At 42.6% G+C, this 21453-nt stretch overlaps 1 protein-coding gene across 1 annotated transcript in view; it reads right to left on the minus strand.

Moving 5' to 3' along the window:
- LMNTD2 (lamin tail domain containing 2) overlaps positions 1-21453 on the minus strand; it is a 63490-nt gene that overhangs the window by 3238 nt on the left and 38799 nt on the right. The window contains exons 7-13 of the mRNA XM_089523093.1: positions 20153-20298; positions 14314-14413; positions 10093-10291; positions 8970-9086; positions 8395-8585; positions 6350-6489; positions 4307-4392 (exon numbers count right to left, since the gene is read on the minus strand). Coding sequence (XP_089379219.1) covers positions 4307-4392; positions 6350-6489; positions 8395-8585; positions 8970-9086; positions 10093-10291; positions 14314-14413; positions 20153-20298 — 979 coding nt within the window. The remainder of the gene's footprint in view (positions 1-4306; positions 4393-6349; positions 6490-8394; positions 8586-8969; positions 9087-10092; positions 10292-14313; positions 14414-20152; positions 20299-21453) is intronic.

Below are 21453 nucleotides of genomic sequence, written 5' to 3' on the forward strand. Positions count from 1 at the left end.
GGACGTTACAGTAATCAAGTCGTGAGACCACTAGGGCATGGACCAGGATCTTGGCAGTAGAGGCGGAGAGATAAGGTCGGATTTTGGCAATATTGTACAAAAAGAATCTACAAGCCTTGGCTGTGGTCTGGATCTGAGGGATACACGACAGAGAAGAATCAAAGATAAAACCAAGACTGCGGGCTTGCTGGACTGGTTGAATAGAAATGTTGTCCACAGAGACAGAAAAGGAGTGTTGAAGGGTGGACTTAGGAGGAAAGACAAGAAGCTCCGTCTTGGACATGTTGAGCTTCAAACGCTGATGGCGCATCCACTGCGAGAAAGCTGTGAGACATGATGAAACTTGCTGTTCAAGCCTTGGAGAAAGGTCGGGGGTGGAAAGATACAACTGGGTGTCATCGGCATGCAGATGGTAGGAAAAACCAAAAGAGCTGATGAGTTTACCTAAGGACAGTGTGTAGAGAGAAAACAGAAGGGGACCCAGAACAGAGCCCTGGGGAACTCCAACAGATAAAGGAAGAGGATGAAGTCTGACCACCTGTGACCACTGCAAAAGATCTGCCTGACAAATAAGATCTAAACCAGTAGAGAACAGAGTCTGAGAACCCAAGGTCAGAAAGTATATCAACTAGAAGAGAGTGATCAACAGTGTCAAAGGCTGCAGACAGATCAAGAAGTATGACAACAGAGTAAAGGCCATTTGCCTTGGCCAGTAAAAGATCGTTTGAGATCTTGGTGAGGGCTGTCTCTGTAGAATGCCGTGGGCGGAAGCCAGACTGAAAGGGATCGAGAATGGAGTTGGCTTCAAGAAACTCAAGACAGCGAGAATAAACAGCCCGTTCTAAAACCTTAGAAAGAAAGGGAAGAAGAGAAATCGGACGATAGCTAGACAAAGAGGAGGGGTCAAGAGAAGGTTTTTTCAGAATTGGGGAAATGAGAGCATGTTTGAAGCCCGAAGGGAAGGAGCCTGTAGAGAGAGAGAGATTGAAGATATGGAGAAGCGAGGGCAGAAAAGAAAGAGCTATAGAGATTAGAAGACGAGTAGGAATTGGGTCGAGAGAACAAGTTGCAGGTTTGCAAGAGTTCAGAAGTGTAGAGAGTTCATCCAAAAAAGCAGGAGGAAACGCAGAGAATTTGTTAGGCGAAGGCGATAGAAGATTATGAGCAGAAGAATTGGGAGGGACTATCTCAGAGCGAATAGTGGTGATCTTAGAGATGAAATAATTAGCAAAATCATTAGGAGAGAATGATGAAGAGACAGGAGTAGAGGGAGGTTTAAGCAAAGAGTTGAAGGTGGAGAACAAACGCTGCGGGCGCCTTGATTTAAATACAACAGCAAGAACGTCATGCAGAATCCTGTTGGGGAGTTATGAATACATAAGCACCATAGTTAAGGTACCATGCAATGACTCTTGTCGTAATCCCTCCAGTCCTCATTTACTGGGCAGCAGTCACTATGATCAATGGGGGCCTGGCCCCCTGTCGCTCAGGAAGCAGCTGACTGATGTTTTTATCCCCTCTCATGAGCAATTTCTGGTGCAACAAGCAAAAGAAGGGCCTTTGTCACCTGGGAACATCTTCCTTTTAAAAAAAAGCTATGCAAAGACTTGATGGTGTGCATTCCATTTCCCATCTTCACTTTAGCACTGGTCCAGGATAGTTAGCTCATAATATTGGCAAGCCCTGAGAGAAAGAAATACAAGGGAAGGTTCGTGGTGTGTGTATGTATGGATTAACCTATTGATTTCAGCTAGAATAAGCATGTATATTTAAGATTCTAGTAAGAGTTTTATAATTGTCCTGGCAGAAATTCCTTCAGTTAGCCCAACATCATGAAGAACTTTTCAGATCACATGCTCCTTTGTATCTTGAAATTTCCCCAAGAGAAGCCATTTCAGATGTATATCTTTTGTATTTTTTCCACATTAGGTTCACATTTAAAAAAATACTGTTTGGCCACAAAGGCAAATAAGAAACTAAATTTCTCAGACACCTCAAAATGCCATCACCTACAAACCTGAACCCTTCTAAAGAAGTCACCAGTGCCACAGCATAAAACAGAAACAGAAAAGTCTTTCATAAGTAACTGCCATGGCTCTAATCTTTGCTGAAGCAGTCTTTCACCTGCCAATCTGGACAGCAGGGAAGCACTAGTTCTCCTTGGTATCATTTCTCCTGTCTGATTCTACCTTGGTTTTACAGTGGTAGCCTGTGTTTACCACTGGATTGTTTTGCTTTGAATATCATTTGTGGATGCAATATCTGATATGGAGGCTATCTCCATTTTTTTTTGTCAAGGAATCCCCATCAGCTTTTGCTACAACGGAACCCAGAATATGACAAAATTAATTAGTTGTTTTAAAAGGCTGTAGCAGAGATGGGAATAATTTTGGTTTTCCAGATGTTTTGGTCTGCAATTCCCATCAACCCTAGTCAGCACAGCCAGCAATGAAGGGTTATGGGAATTACAGAACAGCAACATTTTGAAGGCCACAAGGAGCATTCTGTTGTGTTAGTTGAACATAGGTGATGGACATATTGCAGGAGGAATCTGTCTTGCTATAAAACCTTAGAAGCAATATAAAGGACTTGTACTTAATGATTGTTAACTCTATCAACCAAAGATTGCTCACAGGCAGCATAAAAACTTTGTCATGTTGCAAAATGCTCTAACAGCATCTTGTCTGGGTCCCAAAATCATATCAGTTCTTAGATGCTCTGTCAGACATGAGCTGCAGGAAAGAATTGACATGAGGGGTGAAGTAGATGGCTTCTTTTTTGCCTTCTCTTTCTATGAGGGCACATACAGTAGTAGCTGTCAAGTTCAAAGAAGAAGAACGGAAGAGACGGAGACATCTCAATATTTGCTGCAGCTTGTCAGAAAAAGAAAGCAAAGTTACTGCTGTCCTTGTACTGTCTTTCATGTGCCATGCCTGGCTAGGCAGTGGATGGGCTGACGGCCTGGCAATGTCATCATAGCTGAGACAGACCTAGCCCTCAACAGCTTAATGGAGGGGATTCCATAGCCAGTCTTAGGAAATTGCTGTCTCTGGTACAGACCATGCATGAGAAAGTAGACAGGGATGTGGTGTTAGACATTAAGGAAAGACACATTGGAAGATGAGAGTACAGAAATGGAACACCATATATCTCAGAAAACTCATAGTGCCTTACTGTTGTTTCCTGAGGTGGTACAAAACAGACAGTGGGTTAAAAGGAGACTCAACAGGTGGAAGAGGATGATTAACTTTCCCACTCCACTGACTCTCTGCTGCAAATGCCCTCTTCCTAGAAGAGTCTAGAAATCTTGATTTGACTAAACATGACTACTCTTTTCTTCCTGAAATCTTCTGATATAGATAAAGAGTTTTTTCAAGTAGGATTTCAGTTTTTGCTTCATTTTGCAAAGGGCAGAAGATGGAAGCAGTAAAGGCAACTTCTGCAGCGTCTACTGTCTGGAAAAAAAAAACCCTGAGTGTGAGAGAAAACAACCTCACCCCTGAGTCCTCTAATGGGAGCAATGGACCTGGGGGAGGGTGTATATTCTTTTTTTCTCCTGTTACCATACAAACTTTTACTTATTCCCTTTCCATTTCAAATCTCAACAACAATTTTTACCTTTTAGCAATCAAATGTTAAGCATCAGTCCATGCTTGAGTTTCAAACTCAGATTTAATTGTTTCAAACCCTTGGATTTTTTTTTATCCTTTTAAAATCTTTCAAATAGTTGTTTATAAGAGAACCAGTTTAAAACATAACTCAGACTCTAACTCTAGATACGTAATCATGATTGTCTCACATAATGGTTATTACAACTTGAATAAACTTTAGTTTTATCATGCCAAAGATAACCATGAAATCAAAATTCAAATTCAAACTCTCTAGTTGTAGCAACCTTTCATTTGTTAAACTTATACAGTCCTTCAACCATACCAACCAATATACAGAATAATATGCTCTTACATCTGGCAGGCCTAGGCCACCACCACCACCACTTCCTCCTCCTCGTGCCATTTCTTAAATCTTTTGGTCTTTTGCTTTGCCAGACAAAAGATGACACATCCTTGTGCCACTGTTTAAATGGCACATTATTTAATATAATAGGAACAGATTGAAATAAAATCAACATTTAGGCAAAACATTTATCTTAATTATAGATATCCTACCCAATAGTGAAAAATTTAGCTTTTTCCATTTCTACAGGTCATTTCTGATTTCATTCCAAAAAGAGTCTACATCACATGCATTACTTTGAGGAGCCTGCTATACTTTCTGCCTTTGTTTGTTGACAATGAGTTCTACTTACTCTAGTTTCTGGTTCCCGAATTATAGGTTTCCATGAACGAAATGCAAAATAATCTCCCTCGCTGGATGAAGATGGGCTCTCACTGACTATTAGGAACAACAAAAGCAGAGTGTTAACATTAAAAGCACCTCCCTCACTTAAAAAAAAAACTCATCCAAATTAAATAATGTGTCTAAAACATTTCCATGTGTTATCAAAATGTGGGAAAATGTATTTTTACCTAACCCCACAAAGGAACAAGGAAATGAATTTTGCAGAGCAAGCAATACCAGGCAGGTTGCACAACTTTTCTCCATTTTAACAGATTATTTCTATTTAAACTCATAGGGATTGATGCCATCATTTCTGGAAAAGGCAGAACAACGGGGGGGGGGGGGGGCAGGGCACTGAATGATAGTTAAGAAGGGTAAAGGAGCTTTGAGAGTCCCCAGACAAATGCCATCTTAATGCCTAGGTTGGAAGTGGAGGGCCTCCCCATCATACCCAGTCTTCCTTCACAAAAGCATGGGCATTTGTCATTTTTCAGTTTTGTTTTGTTTGTAAGGATGGTATCAAGTTTTATCAATTATCTTTATTAAAAATTAGTACAACAATTGCCTGCTAGAACAAAAACCAGGAAATGTGGTTGTGATTGTTTTTTTTTTTTGCAGGGCTGGAGATAGTACTGAAAGTATTCTAATCAAGTGAAAAAGGACAGAATTGGATTATCATATGTCCTTTTTAGTCAATCAAAAGCAGAAGCAGAGTTAGTCAGAGATGAAAAGGAGGAGCCTAGACTTGACAGATACTTAGGTAATTTGATTGCATGCTCCACGTGGGCACAGTTTGACAGTTTGTGTCTACATTCAAGAAACCAGAGGTTGTATTTTTGTCTGTGCATGCTCAGATCTCTTTCTCACAGACTTCTGTTCTCTAGCCTTCTAGTTCCCAGCACACATGGGGAGTGACTGGAAATCATAGCTATTAGTCAGACATTGTAGAGTTGTCAGGGGTTAAGTTAACTGTGGTGTAGAGATTTTGGCATGAACTAAGATTCTGACAGACCAGGGTTCAGATCCCCATTCAGCCATGGAAACCCACTGGGTGACCATGGGCAAGTCACATTCTCTCAGCCTCAGGGGAAGGCCATAGCAACCCCCCTCTCCGAATACATCCTGTCAAATCTTGATCCTATGAGAGGACCACCATAAATCGAAATTGACTTGAAGGTACACAAATGCACCATTCTGAAAGAAGGAAAGCTCGAAGAAAAACAATTTTGAACTGGGCATGGTCATGGTCTTCAATTTTTAAAATCCTACTCACACACCTTTCAGTTCTTTAGACGATCTCACCAGCAGCAGTGAACATGCATTTTTAACAAGGGGATTTGGAGGAAAGAAATGATAAAAGGGCAAAGGCTTACAGCCTTTCTCTTTGCTGATTCTCTGCTTAAAACTGCTTTTATTTTATTGAAAGAGACATCAAGGCCCTATTATACATTTTGCATTTGATCAAGTAGTTTAAACAAGGTGGGCTGAGGGTATTCCCCCCCCTCCAAATAAGAATTCTGCCCCATGAATGATTTTTTCCCACCAGTCCCCACATTTCTAGCATTGTCCAGAGTGAACCACTGGAAATTATTCACACCTGGAATTCTTCTATTTGGTGTGTTCACAATCTCTTGGTACCTTTGGCTTTCCCTTTTCATTGGTTGCCAAAATTGTATTTTTAAACGCCCAACTGAAGTTTTAATTTACTGCAATCCTAAAAATTTGGGGAATGAAGGAACATTTAATGGGGGAAAGATTCTTATTTGAGGCGGTGGGGGTGGAGACAGTGTCTTCATTTTGTTCCCCCCCATAGCAACACCCCCGAGTTCCAGTGGGCTTGATCATGGCTGTATCACATTTAAGTTGTTTTTTTCAGAATTTTCTAAACACAATAAACAGATATATGCAGAAAAAACATTAAAAAAACATTACATAAATCTATAGTGCAGTTAAGAAGACACAGGGCCCTATGCTGACAGTGATGGAAGTTTTGAGGAAAACAAAAATATACCTGCAGATGATTGAGATTTTGAGGAAAAAGAGCCAGGAGCTTCTTTATTCAATTCTCTGATTTTTGCCTTGCTCCCTATGGGACAGCCAAGTGGAGTTTTGCTAGTAGCTGAAGTATCAATAGAAAGGTGTCTTGTGTACCTGAACAGAAGAACCAGATTGGCTTGCTGTGAGACATATCCTGCTGGAAGAGTGGGCAGAAGCGTCTGCTCCGTGCTACCAACACACTCAGCTAAGCTAGATCCCCTTAAAAACTTCACAGAGCTGATGCAAAAATAATTTCACATCAATTATCTTTTGACACTGAAACTTATTAACATGATACACAACAAAATTAAGCTTAATTGCATTCTGTTAAGTAAAAGATTTGGCCCTGTAGACATTGTGACTACAGTCCCTATCATTCATCACCACTGACTATGCTTGCTGGGGCAGCTGGGAGTTGTAGACCATCTATATGTGGAAAGCCAGGTGATCATCACCACTGTCATAAGAGCTTCATTCCACTGACGTCACTAGGATTGGCATTACCCAGTTCCAGAACTCATGGTGTCACTTGCCCCCATTGACCTCCTCCCATTTCACACTATAAAGAATCCTTAGTAATGCTTTTTTGCACTAATGTTACTCATAAATCGTAATTCCCATATACCACTCACTGTAATGCTAATAGTTGTGTCATAAACAACTATCAAAATTAAAAATTATATCTTCAAATTACAATATCATATGTACAATCTAAATCTATTTACATATACATAGTGAAGATTTGGTTAAAATGTGATTTTAAAAAAACAGATTTTTTTGAAAAAACAATTTAATTTTTTAAAAAAATACTAAAATTTCAAAATCCAAAATTTTAATTTTAAAAAATTCTGGGGCCTCTCCTTTCTTCTTCCACTTAGCTTGATCCCACTTCCACCATCTCTTAAAGCATTTTAAGGGGAAGCAGATGAATGCCACAGCCTGTTTCTGCCAAAAAGTAGATGTTTAAAAAAGAAGTGGTGTCACCCCCTTCCCCTTAGAGTGCCACCTGGTGTGGTGTGAATCCCTGTAGCCCCCTAATGACACCACTGCTTCATTCTATGGATGATGTTACCATTCTGGGGCTTCATGGTGCAGGCAAGAACCCTGTGTCCCATAAACCAGGGCACCAGGGACTCAGACAACCACAATGTTCAGAGGCCAAAATAGAAGTTCATAATGGAAGACAGAGTTAGTAAATACATAGGTAACATTTGCACTAAGGAAGAAGAGATTAAGGAAAAACATGACAACTCCCTGAAGATATATCATGCAGAAGATGGGAAAGAAAAAGCATGATTAGACTGGATCAGTTAGCAGAGTTCCACTCTGGCTAGAGAAAGGGGGCAGGAGAGTGAAATTTCACAATTTAAGAAGTAACCCTCTGTGCTTCTTAAAGTTTTGTTCCTTCTGTGAAGAGAAGGTGCCCTTCACAGACCAGCCAAACTGGATTCACCTCAATGGCTGGAAATTTCAAGGAAGCAGATTTTAGCTAAACATTAGAAGGACCTTCCTAATGCCCAGAGCTCTCGAGTGACAGCTTGTGTTGGGAGATGAGTCATTACTTCGCTACCAGTATTCAAATCGAGGCTAGACTTACCAGCCACCTGCCAGGAATATTGTACAGTCCACCCTTCCCTTACGCAGGGGATTTGTTACGGAAGACCCCCCCCCCCCACGTAAGGGGAATTCCGTGTATGCTTGAGCCCATTTAAATTAATAGGGATCGCGCACACGGCGGTATGGTGGCATACACGTACCACAGGCGCATGTGCCATTAAACATGATGGGGTACGCCACCCCTTTTCCCAGCATGGCTTTCAGCATATGCTGAAAGCCGTGTAAGGTGTGCCCGCATATGACGCAGGCGCACTGTAATTGTTTCCTTCATTGTGAAGTCTACATTACAAGGAGGGGGAGAGTTGGTCCTCTAAGGGCCCAACCAACCTATGAATATATTCCATGATACCATATTCCATTCCTTTTTCCTGCTATTAATTCATATCCAGACTGAATCTGTACCTTCTCTTGAACAAGAGGCCTGATCTCAAGTGCTTGCTATGGTGGGAGTCAAGTTCTTTTGAAGGCATGGACTCATCATACTGCTCATCATCATCTTTGAGTGGAAATTTGTCCACGGAAAGGTCCAAGTTATCACTGTAGGCCTCTGCAGCTGTTGTGAATTGGTGAGCATTTGCATGTTGTGACACCATCTTGGCAGAAGAAGCAAGAGTAATAGAAAGTTATTCTCTAGACCTCCACTGCTTATTTCTTTATGTTTAAATACTGTATTACCTTCCTGCCAACATTCTCAAACAAATTTATAGTTTGAAATAAAGAAGAAAAAGAAAAGAAAAGAAAAGAAAAGTGAAGAAGAAGAAGAAGAAGAAGAAGAAGAAGAAGAAGAAGAAGAAGAAGATATCTTGATGAACCCCAAGATTTGACTGGTAATTCCATGTTTATTCCATATCAGTGTCACCTTTGGAACTTTAATGGTGGTATACTCTTTAGTCTTCTTCATCACTCCACCTAAACAAAAGTATAAAATCACGTGGTGCATTCTTTCCATTCTACCTGTTAAAACTAAGTAATTTCACCTGACCACGGCGATTATAGAGGACAGTAACGCATCCAGGGTCTGCTTTGAAGAAACGTGGGCCTGATAACTCATCTGAAGGCTTCTCATGAGCAAGGTTAGCTGCAGCAGCCCAAACCTGTAAAACACAACACAGACTGAGAAGTCCTACTAATATTTGTACATAATGACCTATAGTTCACTTTTTTTAACCCAGAGCCTTTCATATATGTGCAGTTGTAACTTGGTAGCCCTTTTTGAGTTTTTCCCCCCTTAAGCAGGGAGGGTTTTTTTTAAAAGCAGATATTCCAATCTCCCCCCCCACACACACACACTCTCTCTCTCCCCCAAAACTTTTTTTAAAAACCCGTGGCGGGATACAAACCGCCAAATAGTACGTCATCAATACATACTAGGGTTAGGAAGGGGTGGTGCTTCTGCACCCCCCTAACCCTAATACGTATTGAATACATACAAGATGGCGGCACCCTGCTCATACGGGCGCAGCCATCTTGACGTATCGGACGCTGAGCGTCCGTACGCGTCGCATCCTTTGTGACGTAGTGAGTGTGCCCCTGGCGCCTTGCTACGTTGCAAACGCAACTCCAAAAGAAGCTCCATTTTGGAGCTTCTTTTTTGCTCCGCGCGGGAGCCGCGCAGTTTGGCTGCTGCAGCTCCCGCACGGAGCAAACGGCGGCAGCGGGGAAGCGCCGCAAAGCGGCGGTTTGTATCCCGCCCATAAAAGCATGCATTCTGGCAGTGGCAGGGAGAGTAGAAGGGGTCGATGTTTCTTTTAAGTTGTCCTGGGATGAACTAAGGCAGCCCTATCCTTTTGCCAGTCTACTCAGAAAAGGAGATGGTTTCTTTTTTCTTTTTTTAAATAAGAGTTAAATTGCAGTACTTACACTGACCCATGGATAAAGTGACCCAGATTTTGGGGATTGATTTTTTGACTAAAATTCCTTGACTTATACATGAGTATACCTATGCCAGTAAGAACAATGTGCTGAAAAAATGACCCTTCGCTCATCAACAGTCCAGATGTTTCTCTAGTTTGTTTTCCATGTACAACAACGCCCTTTTGCACATCAACCAAGTTTATGTCACACCAAGGGCTGGAAATGTGAAGGGGCCCTGCTACTTACAGTAATGTGGTGCTGTGCAGGCAGAATGGTGCCATTTGGGAAACGGTAGATAGAAACTGGGTACCCCCCAACCCATTGTTGGATGCTGTAGCCACTCAGGTCCACTTCTTTGTTCAACAAGGAGTTGAGGATTCTGACAAATTTGCCCTTACGGTGCACCTGGACAATCTTGAGAGGGGCTGTTTTGACAGAAAGACTCCTAGAGGGTGAAATGGTGAAGAAAAGAGAAGAGACTGATAAGATATTCGGCTCTTACAAACTGGTCTAAAGAAGCATATAGCTCCTTGGATTTTGCAGGTCATTGTTGCCTCTGCATCCACTCATTCCATTCTTGTTGGGGACATGTTTGTAGTGATTTCTTGGATTTGCACCAGAGCTCTTCCAAATGTGTTTTAAAAAACATAAAAAATAAATAAATCTGGGGATGTGGTTTACTAAGGTAGTCCTATGGAAGGACAATTTTTTCTTCCTTCCTTCCTTCCTTCCTTCCTTCCTTCCTTCCTTTCTCTTTCTTTCTTTCCTTTTTTGTGTTGTAGTGCTATAATGCAAAAGTGCTATTTCACTTATTTACTGAGGCACTGCACACAGCAAGTCTAAATTCTTTTTTAGAGGAGGAAAAGAGATTGGGACTTTTTTGATCAGATATGTCTCAAAATTCAAAAGAAGCCCACTTGAGGATGGAAATAAAATAGTGCAACTGAGTGCAGCAATTGACAAAAAAACAGTCCAGGACAACAGAAATATCATCTGAATATTTAAAAAACAAACCAAGTACTACAGAAACAAATAGCAGAACCTCCCAACACATATGATCTGTCTGGAGGTGTGCATTATTCGCTAGTAATAAAAACTAACTGTAGTTAGTGGGCCTTCTTGTTGTGGGCCTTCAAGTTGTTTCTGCCTTGGCAGCCCTAGATTTATTCAGAGGGGTTTTGCTTTTTGCCTCTGAGGCTGAGAGAATGTGACTTGCCCAAGGTCATCCAGTGGACTTCCATGGCCAAGCAAGGATTTGAACCCTGGTCTCCAGAGTCATAGTCCACCACGCTAGTTCTCCCTAACCCTCCTTGAATGTGCTTGAATGTTAATCATGATTTTCAAACTATGGCCTGGTACAAACGGGCCTTTCCGACGCCCTAGTCACGTGTTAGGGTTGCCTGGGGGGCAGAGTGCCCACACGCCCCACAACCCTCGCATGTGATGAGGCCGTAATAGTGGCGGCGCCCTGTATACAGGGCACCGCCATTGTTACATAAGCAACACGCAGCATCTGCACAGCGCCATGTGGTGCTTACATAACAAGTGCACCATGCCGCCACCGCAGCTTGAGAAGAACTCGCTTTTTGCAGGTTCTTTTTCCGCCGCAGGAAGCCGCGCGGTTTGGCAGCCGCGGCTTCGGTCTAGTTGAAAAACAGATGCCGGGAGGCCACCCTTTTTGGGTGGTCTATATCGTGCCTATAAGACACATTTTACCACAGGAAGACCATTCTAAGTGTAGCAAGAGATCAGAAGCAAAAAATCAATTAAGAGACAGGGAGAGTGGTAAATTTCTAGAAACAAAAGTGGGGGCAGAGCATTAATAAAATATATATTTTTTCAGGGTTAGTTGATCTGCTTCAGGGAAGCACAGGAATCAGACAATGAGTTACAGGCCACTTGGGGAAAATGGATGCAATTGAGAAAATGACAAGTTCAACATACAGGCCTATGCAGGACTCTATTTATTTTGCTTTCAATTAAATGTTCCAGGAAAAAATGTGTTTTTGCTTTTAGAGGAAGAAAGAAACCAACAGAAGAGAAAGTTCTGGAAGAGAAGGCACCCAAGAAGCCAATTAGAATATATGGATTTAGAAACGGATGTGTGAGAGAAGGGATGTGCGGGTAAAGTCACTCTGAGGTAAGGTAATTCTGATAATTATTCATTCAGTAACAAGGTTGGTATGGTAAATATATTAAGGAATTTCTTTATGTTGGCCGTTGTACATACACTCTGTGTGTGAGTGTATGTACAAATGTGTATGAGAAAGGGAGAGAAATACAGCCATCCAGACAGTATGCATTTAGCAGATGTTTGCAAATCCCACAGAATAGCAAGAAGTCGCTGGCCAGCTGAACTGAGGTTATGAGCTTAGTGAAACTTCATCAGCAGGTGGTTCTTAACTGACAAATATAGCACCAATCGGCTGATATATTTAAGCTGTTTATATAATGTATAAAGCCCAACTTCCTTCCAGTGTTGCTTCTAACTTTGTTAACTGCCCTTAAGTCGATCTCGACTCATGGCGACCCTATGGATAAGTTATCCCCAAGACGCTCTGCCCTCCATACTCTGTTTAATTCCTGCAACCCCATACCCATGACCTCATTAATAAGAGTCCATTCATCTTGCATGTGGACTTCCTCTCTTCCTACTTCCCCCCATCTTTCCCAGCATGATTGTCTTTTCCAATTAGTCCTTCCTTCTCATGATATGTCCAAAGTACAACAGCCTCAGTTTGGTCATCTTGGCTTCCAGGGAGGTTTCCAGCTTCATCTGCTCTAGGACCCATTTGTGTGTCTTTTTGGCTATCCATGGGATCTTCAGCACTCTTCTCCAGCACCGCATCTCGAATAAATGGATTTTCTTCCTATCTTCTTTTTTAAATGTCCAGCTCTCACGTCCATCCATGGTAATAGGGAATACAATGGCTTGTATGATTCTACTGCTTGTGCTCAGTTGTATATCTGCATTTTAGAATCTTTTCTAATTCTTTCATAGCCATCCTCCCCACTCCTAATCTTCTTCTGATTTCGCGACTGCAGTCCTCATTTCTATCAATGTTTTATCCCAGGTATAGGAATTCTTTTACTATTTCTATTTCTTCATTGTCTTGGTGGAACTTATGAAGGTCCTCGGTGGTCATTATTTTTGTTTTCTTTATGTTCAACATTAAGCCTGCCTTTGCACTTCCTTCTTTGATCTTCCTTAGTAGGTGTTCCAGTTCTATGAGGTTTTCTGCTAGTACTGTGGTGTTATCTGCATATCTTAGATTATTGATATTCCTTCCTCCTATTTTCACTCCTCCTTCAGTGTCCAAGCCTGCTTTTCTTATAGTATGTTCTGCATAGAAGTTGAACAGATAGGGTGAAAAGATACAACCTTGTCTGACCCCTTTGCCAATTGGGAACCATTCTGTTTTTCTGTGTTCTGTTCTGACAGTAGCCTTTTGTCCTGAGTAGATTCCTCATCAGGACTGTCAGATGTGTTGGCACTCCCATGTCTTTAAGGGCATACCATAGCCTTTCTAACTACCAATATGTTCAGTATGCTTCTAACTACCAGTATGGTTTTTATTGTTATCTAGCTCACCAGACAACTCAAGGCAAAATGAGGGAGTTTGACTTAACAGCTGGGCTATAGGGTCTCCCTGCACCACTGGGAATAATTTAGTTAATCAGTGATAAACTTCAGTAATAAATAAAATATTCTATCAGAAATGAAGCACTTGAAGGAATGGAGAGGAATCCCCCTCATAAAAAAGATGGTCAACTGAGGAACAAAGCAAAGCCCCAAAGTAGGCCAAAGCGGAATAATGGGCTAGCTACTTGTTCTGCACTGTCAAAGTGCTCCAGGTGCAATTTGCAAAGAAAGGAAAATGTGTGGTGTAGTGGTTTGCGTGTAGGACGTTGACTCTGGAGATCAGGCTTTAGTTCCCCACTCAGCTATGGAAAGCCACTGGGTGACTTTGGGCAAGTCACACACTTGCCCCAGAAAACCCTGGGATAGGGTCAACCAAGGGTCACCATAAGTTGGAAACAACTTGAAGACACACAGCAGAAACAAAATCAGAGAGTAAAAGGGTCCTGGCTCCCTGCTCTGACAAAAGCGTACCTCCTCTTCTGAACACTTGAACTACTGTAGCAACTGCACTGGGAGAGGAGGAAGTGGCCTCTAAGTAAAGCCCTTGGTATAGTGCTGGACAAAGATATATCTTGGTTGGGGTATGCCACACACCATTGGACAGAGTATGGGCCATCTAGAAAGAAGGAGCAATTTTTTAAAAAATATATGAAAATGTTTCATTTATAAATGAAAACTTTATGCAAATTTGTAGCAGTTGCTCCTTACTCTGATGAAACTGCAATAGAAAGGCTTATTAACATTCCTCTATGTCACAACAAAATAATGCTGTTGTTTCCTCCATAGATAAGCTCTTCTAAGTTCCTCCACTCTTTGCCACTCACCTTTTACATATTTCTGTAGAAGGTGGAATTTTTTCTCCATCTGACAGTTGTCCAAGAGTAAGGCCAGCCTGAGCGAGGCTCCATTGATCTAAGGTATGAACTGTAGTTTTGGGAAATTAAAATATAACCATCACCATGTGGCAGAGAAAGTGTGGCATAGTGGTTTGAGTGTTGGACTATGACTCTGGAGAGCAGGGTTTGGTTCCCAGCTCAGCAATGAAACCCACTGGGCAACCTTGCCCTTGTCACTCTCTGTCAGCCTCAGGGGAAGGTCATGGCAAACCTCCTCTGAACAAATCTTGCCATGAAAACTCCATGATAATCTTGCCAAGAAAATCTCTTACAGTCTCCATAAGTCAGAAATCAATTGAAGGCACAAAACAACAACAGCATCACCATGTGGCACATTACAGTCCGTCCTCGCCTTACGCGGGGGATCCGTTCCGGATCCCTCCGCGTAAGGCAAATTCCGCCTATGCTCGAGCCCCATTGGAAACAATGGGGCTCGTGCACGGCGGCGCGACGGCGCGGGCGTGCGCGGGGCACAACGGGCGCACGCGCCCATTCAATTGAATGGGACACGCCGCCCCTTCCGCCCTGCGCGCGCCCCGAGGCTTGAGCGCGTATGCTCAAGGCCGCGTATGGCGCAGGCGCGCTGTACTATTTTCTTATAAAATCTATCGAGGGAAGAAACAGATTAAACCTTTTATTAGAGAATATTTAGAAATACAGTTTAACATAAAGCAATAAGTAATACATATCAAGTCCAAAGAATGCTATTGCACATAAAAATATATATTGTAATATCATAATATATAAAGAAATTAGATACAAAGCAAATTTCATTCTTAGGAAGCGTTAAATGATTAAAACATGTTTTAAATAAATTAGAGCATACTAAGAAGGCCAAAATATATATCCTTTACTTTTAAATCACCGATAGCAATCACTAATATATCCAAACAGTTGCATACCATAAAAGGAAAGAAAAAGAGAAAAAGAAATATAAGAGAATCATAGAATCATAGAGTTGGAAGAGACCGCAAGGGTCATCCAGTCCAACCCCCTGCCATGCAGGAAATCAAATTCAAAGCATCCCCGACAGATGGTCATCCAGCCTCTAGAATGGGGAGAAAGAAAGAGAAGGGGGGGAGGGGGAGAAAAAGATGTGGGGAGGAAGAAAAAGAAGAATGAAGCAGCACAGTTCCTTCTCTACCAAAACTGCAGCTGGGTTCTCATACTGACAATGGCCTGAGATGTGCTCAATGTAAATATCTCTGGACCATCTAATGGTATCTGACACCATTAGCTTGCGCATGAGTTTTGCATAGCGCTTTCCCACTCTGCAAACTCTCAGCACAGGTTCATTTGCTGGATCCCAGGCACCCAGGGCTCCAACAAGCAATGCATGGACAGAGACCTCATACCCCTTTTGTCTCAGAACTTCAGCCAGAGGGGTGTGCTTTTGATGTTTCCATTCTCTGGCCTTCCTCATGACTGGCTTCCTGTTTTCAAAGGAGATGGTGACATCCACAATAGTAATTTTCTTGTGATCTTCATCTGTGATTACTATGTCAGGTCTCAGCTGACTATCTGTCCCAGGCACAGTTCGATTTAGAGAGATAGTGCCCATTGAAGCTGGGAAAGATTTAGCCAGTCGATTCATCACAGCATTGTGCCAATGTTCCCAGGCTGTCAACTGTGGAGGACAGTTACAGAGCACATGTGGAAGTGTCTCGTTTGGATGGCCACAGGGGCAGCAATGTTTATTGTGGTTGCCGCCAGTTTTAACAGTGCCATTGAGAGGCACAACATTCAGGCGGGCTCGGCGAACAAAACGGGTGAAATCTCCGCGTGGTATAAAATGGTTGCTTGAATCCCATTGTGATGTCACCTCAAAGACCTTGCCCTGGTCAGGCTTACTAAGAAGCACAATGGTATATCTTTCAGTGAACTTCCTAACAGATGTCTTGTTTTATGGGAAAAGCTTTGGACCTCTGGGGGGTTCCCTTTGGTGACAGTGAGCTTTGCACCACCAACTCCAGCACAAATGCTTAAAGCAAGTTATATTTAAAGCAACACAGATGAAGAAAAGTTGCTGTAAAAGATGTTGCACAGTGGTAGTATTAGCTGCATACTTTCAGAAACAGATTTCTTTGCTAATGAATTTTAATTTTTCAGAACTTATCTGGAAAATTATGGAAACCGATTTGTTTTTTAAAATGTAATAAATAAATTATTTGTTGTTGTTATGCACCTCCACATTGACTTTGATGTATAGCAATCCTGCCCCAGGGGTTTCTTGGCATTGCCCTCCTTTAAGGCTGAGAGGTTGTGGCTTGCTCAAGGTCACTCAGTGGGTTTCCATGAAGCCATGGGGATTCAAATCCTGCTCTCCCAGAGTCCTAGTCCAGGATTCAAACCCTACACTATTCCTGCTCTAATAAGTAAATAACATCACAGTTTTAAAGGTCTACTGCCTGTGTATCATGTATATATTAAATCACACTTTGAGAATTTGTTTAATTGAAAAGTAGGCTATAAACTGACTGATACTGATTTACCAATCAATCAGTCAGCCAGTCAATTGGTACTGATCAGTCACTGCCTTGGTTGCAGCAATATGGAATAATCAGACATTTAAAGACACATTAACAATAGGGTATAAGTAGCAAATGCAGCTCATTGACATCTAGACCCTTAAAAGTTTGCCCTCTTTTGAATATTCCTCATGTAATAGAACTGACTGAACACTGCCATTTTGCCACACAGTATACAGTCGGCCCCTCTTATACATTGATTTTTTTATACACGGATTCAAGCATCCACAGTTTGAAAATATTTTAAAAAGTATAAATTTCAAATATCAAACCTTGATTTTCCATTTTTTATAAGGGACACCATTTTGCTATGTCATTATATTTAATGGGACTTCAGCATACACAAATTTTGTTATAAACAGGTAGGGTTGCCATAAGTCAGGACCTCCAAACCAGGACAAATGTAGGACAACATTTTCAAATGTAGGACACATTTTTTTTTAAATGGAGGATACACGAAAAAAATTGATGATTTTTTTAAAATGTTAATATAAATGCATGTTTCTTAGGCATGATCAAAATAGAGGAGGACAAGCCTAGACCGAGGACGCAGGCTCCTCTGAGGGGCTTGTGTGCTCGGCCCAGGCCTGTCCTCCGAGGCCACTCTCCTCTTCCCGGACCTCCCTTTTCCTCCAAAGGGTTCTTTGGAGCTCTTTGAAGGGAAGGGAGGCAGGAAAGGAGAGGAGAGACCTGGGCACTAGCCCGGTCCTGCTCTTCCCAGACCTCACCTTTCCTCCAAAGGGCTCTTTTTGGAGCCCTTTGAAAAGAAGGGAGCAGGGAACGTGAGGACTCGGTGGCTGCGGAGACAGCCCCAGGCCTCTCCTTGGCAGCTTAATTTTCCTCAGGCCAAAGGGAGCCTGCAGAAAACGCAGCCGCCGAGGAGAAGCCTGACCCAAGCGGGGAAGGTAAGTAGGGAACTAGGGAGGGAGGGAGAAGGTGAGGCGAGGCAAGGCGAAGGACTTTTGTCCCCAATTCGACGTCCCATGCTCCTTCACCGAGACTCTACTGTACACAGAAAGTGCACTTTGGGGGGAAAAAACTTTGAAAATGGGCACCCACCTCCTCCTCCTCCTCCTCCTTCTCCTGTTTCCCCCTCCTCCTCCTCCTCCTCGCCATGCACTAAGAAAGGGAGCTTTCCCCTCCCCCTGGCTGGCCCAGAGTCTCACTCCTCCTCCTCCTCCTCCTCCTCCTCCTCCAAGGGTCCACCTCCTCCTTGAGGCTGGCCAATGGCAGAGTGGGGCTGGAAACAGCTCCGCCCCAGCTGCTCTGCCATTGGCCAGCCAGTCTCAAGGGGACGAGTGTTCCCTTTAGGCGCGATGGCTGCCGGCCGGGGCCCAAACCCGGGATTTAGAGTGAACCGGACCGTGACCGTGCCAGTACCCCCAAAACCGTTACAATCACGGGCACAGCCAGGTTATGGCATCCCTATACATGGGGGATCTTGGAACCAAACCCCAGCGTATAACAAGGGTCCGCTGTATTCAGTTTATAGCACAAAGACATGTCTCAATTGGATTAGGATGGAAGATGCACAGCCTACAGCCTATAAAAACATAGAATACAGGGTCTCATATCTTTAGCTAATTCCCAGTAGAAGGGAATCAATGGGATAATGGTATAGTCACTTTGGGTCCCATTTTGGGAGAAAGGAGGGACATCAATCAATCAATCAATCAATCAATCAAATATAAGAAAAATGAAATATCTCTTTATGAAAGCTCCACACAAAGTGTGTGAATACTGAGTGCTGTTCTCTATATTTTTATTGATTCTACTTGTCTCCAGACTGCATGTACTCTTGTTGATGAACTGTTTCCAGCCCATCAGAGAGCATGCTTATATGGCTTTTCTACAGGATAACAAATGTAGGCACAGAAATAACATGTTTGATATATTTCAATATTGACAGATGGTACTTCTTCATATTATGGTACTTTTTTTGCATGTCACATGGATGATAGGAGCTAGATGCATGGGCTATGTCAGGCCTGCACAACATATGGCCCGGGGGCTGCATGTGGCCTGCCAAAGGATTTCAGGTGGCCCATGAGGATGTGGAACAACTTCAAGGGTCCTCCGCTGCCTGGCTTTCTCCCGAGAAGGCCAAGCAGAGGAGTAGGAGGACAGGCAAACACTTGTCCTGCAAGGCTCCTCCTCCACCTGGCTTTCTCCTGAGAAGGCCAGACAGTGGAGGAGGAAGAGGGGCAAACATTCTCCCTTCAAGGCTTCTCCATTGCTTGGCCTTCTCCTGAGGAGAGGTCCAGGCAGAGGAGGAGAACAGACAAGGCTCCACCACTGCTTGGCTTTCTCCTGAGGTGAGGGCCAAGCAGAGGAAGAAGAAGATGGAATTAGTACTAATTATTCTGAATTAATATTATTAATTATTATTGATCAATAAATATTTAATTAAAACCGATTTGTGGCCCTAAGAAGTTTAGCCTATTTTAATTTTGGCCTACCTACAGCCAAGTTGTGCAGGCCTGAGTTATGTGATTCGCACATCTATAACCCACTTTGAGCACAGAGGTGCTCCAGGAAGGTAAACACCTTTCCTACAACCCCAGCTGCACCATGAAAATAGACATTGACTAGGACTTAAAATAAGGCCAGACTATTTCTCATTACACTTGCAGTTCTAGCATGGATAGAGAAATGAAAGGGTTTCACCTTTAATGTACTTTAAAGGAGCATCCAGACTGTTGAATTTATTTGGGGGATAAGATTCAACAGTTTGGATAGTTTGCTTAAAGTTCTGACTAAAACCCAGAACAGACTTCTCCCAACACAGAAGCCACCAGCCACCACTGTACCCTCCAGTTTTCCTGATTTCCTGTCGTCCCACTTTTTTTTGCAGCTCTTAAAATGACCCAGTTTCTCTCTCCTCCTCCCGTTTGTTCTCATATTACTTCAAACCTTCAAACTGCTGCAAACTGGTGTGAAATTGCAGAAGCAGTTCACACTCAATTAACTGAGGATGGGGAAGAGGAGATGAAGGGGTGGAATCTTGCCTTTCTCAGTCGGTTCACTCAAAAGCAAACTGTTGCAGCCTCTACAAACATGTCTGTTCTTCCTCATTAGTAATTTTACTATGTAGACCACAGCCTGATGTTGCTTAGCACACATGTCCTGGTTTTCATCTGTGAAATATTAGAGGCATGCACCACTGCAACTGTGACTCTTCAACCAACCAGCCAACCTACACTAGACCATTTTTTTAAAGAGGAAGAATCGAAACATACCTTTCTCTTGATGGGTTTTCTCCAATCCTGATGGCAGACTCAAAGAAGATTCTGTCGTTTTGGTCTCATACACAGAAGAAGTGAGATCTGATTTGTGAGAAGAGACGATAGCCAATGAGGATTGTTCAGAGGGCAACTGACTTGAGCTGCAGTTGGAGAGAAAAGTTTTGTTTGGATCCTTCAGGGTTATTTAGACTTTTAAAAAAAGCTCAGACATTTTCTTAATATAGTTGGTCCCCTTTATCCCCAGATTCCACATCCATGGATTCAACCATCTACAGCTTGAACAAATTAAAAAAGAAATCCCAGAAAGATATTTGATTTTTCCATTTTATATAAGGGACACCATTTTACTACACTATTGTATATAATGAGACTTGAGCTTTGGGTTCCTTTCTTGCTATACAATTATAGCACTCCATTCCACATTAACATGCTGTGGAATCCTGGGATTTGCAGTTTGAGTGAAGACATTTAGAATTCCCAGCTAGAGAGCTCTAGTGCCTCACCATGGCAGTTAGTGGAATATGGCTCTATAATTGTGTAGTGTGAATGGGCCCTTGGTCTGATGTTAGATCCAAAATGTGAGATATGAACAGATACCATAGTTCCATAAGGTTGGTTCCTGTATTAGTTCCTATATTAGACTGCCCATGACTTGGAGTCATTGGGGAAATTCTCTCCCATGTACCTTTTGTACACTATTCATCAAACAAGGTAGAAAACCGTCTCAGTCATGGAATTTCTTCCCATGAATGTGCAGCTGGCACCAACCACACAACTATGTTAGTACCAATTTCTTGTTTCCAAAGACATTTTAACTGGTTGATCTGAATTTTTAAAACTTAATTGCTGTAAAAGAGGGCCAGCGGGGAAGGAACGGAGAAAGACCAGAGAGCAGGCAGCAGACGCAGAGGGGACCCCGGCAGAGTGAAGCCAGGCCAGAAGGGGAGATCAAAGGAGGTAGAATAGTGGGGAAAGAATAGAGAAAGGCCAGAAAGAAGACAGCAGTCGCAGAGGAGATCTAACGGTGACCAACGGAACGAAGCCAAGGCAAGTGGAGAAAATCAGTGAAAGAGGACCAGCGGGAAAGGAACGGAGAAAAGCTAGAAAGAAGGCAGCGGACGCAGAAGGGAGTCAACGCAGAATGAAGCCAAGGCCAGAGAGGAAGATCAGAGGAGGGAGACTAGTTAGGAAGGAACAGAGAAAGGCCAGAAAGAAGACAGCGGTTGTAGAAGGGATTTAATGCGGAATGAAGCCAAGACAAGTGGGGAAAATCAGTGAAAGAGGATCAGTGAAGG

Source organism: Sceloporus occidentalis, unplaced genomic scaffold (genome assembly GCF_023333645.1).
Source record: "Sceloporus occidentalis isolate IW3139 unplaced genomic scaffold, rSceOcc1.0.p SCAF_4, whole genome shotgun sequence".
Classification (NCBI taxonomy): Eukaryota; Metazoa; Chordata; class Lepidosauria; order Squamata; family Phrynosomatidae; genus Sceloporus; species Sceloporus occidentalis.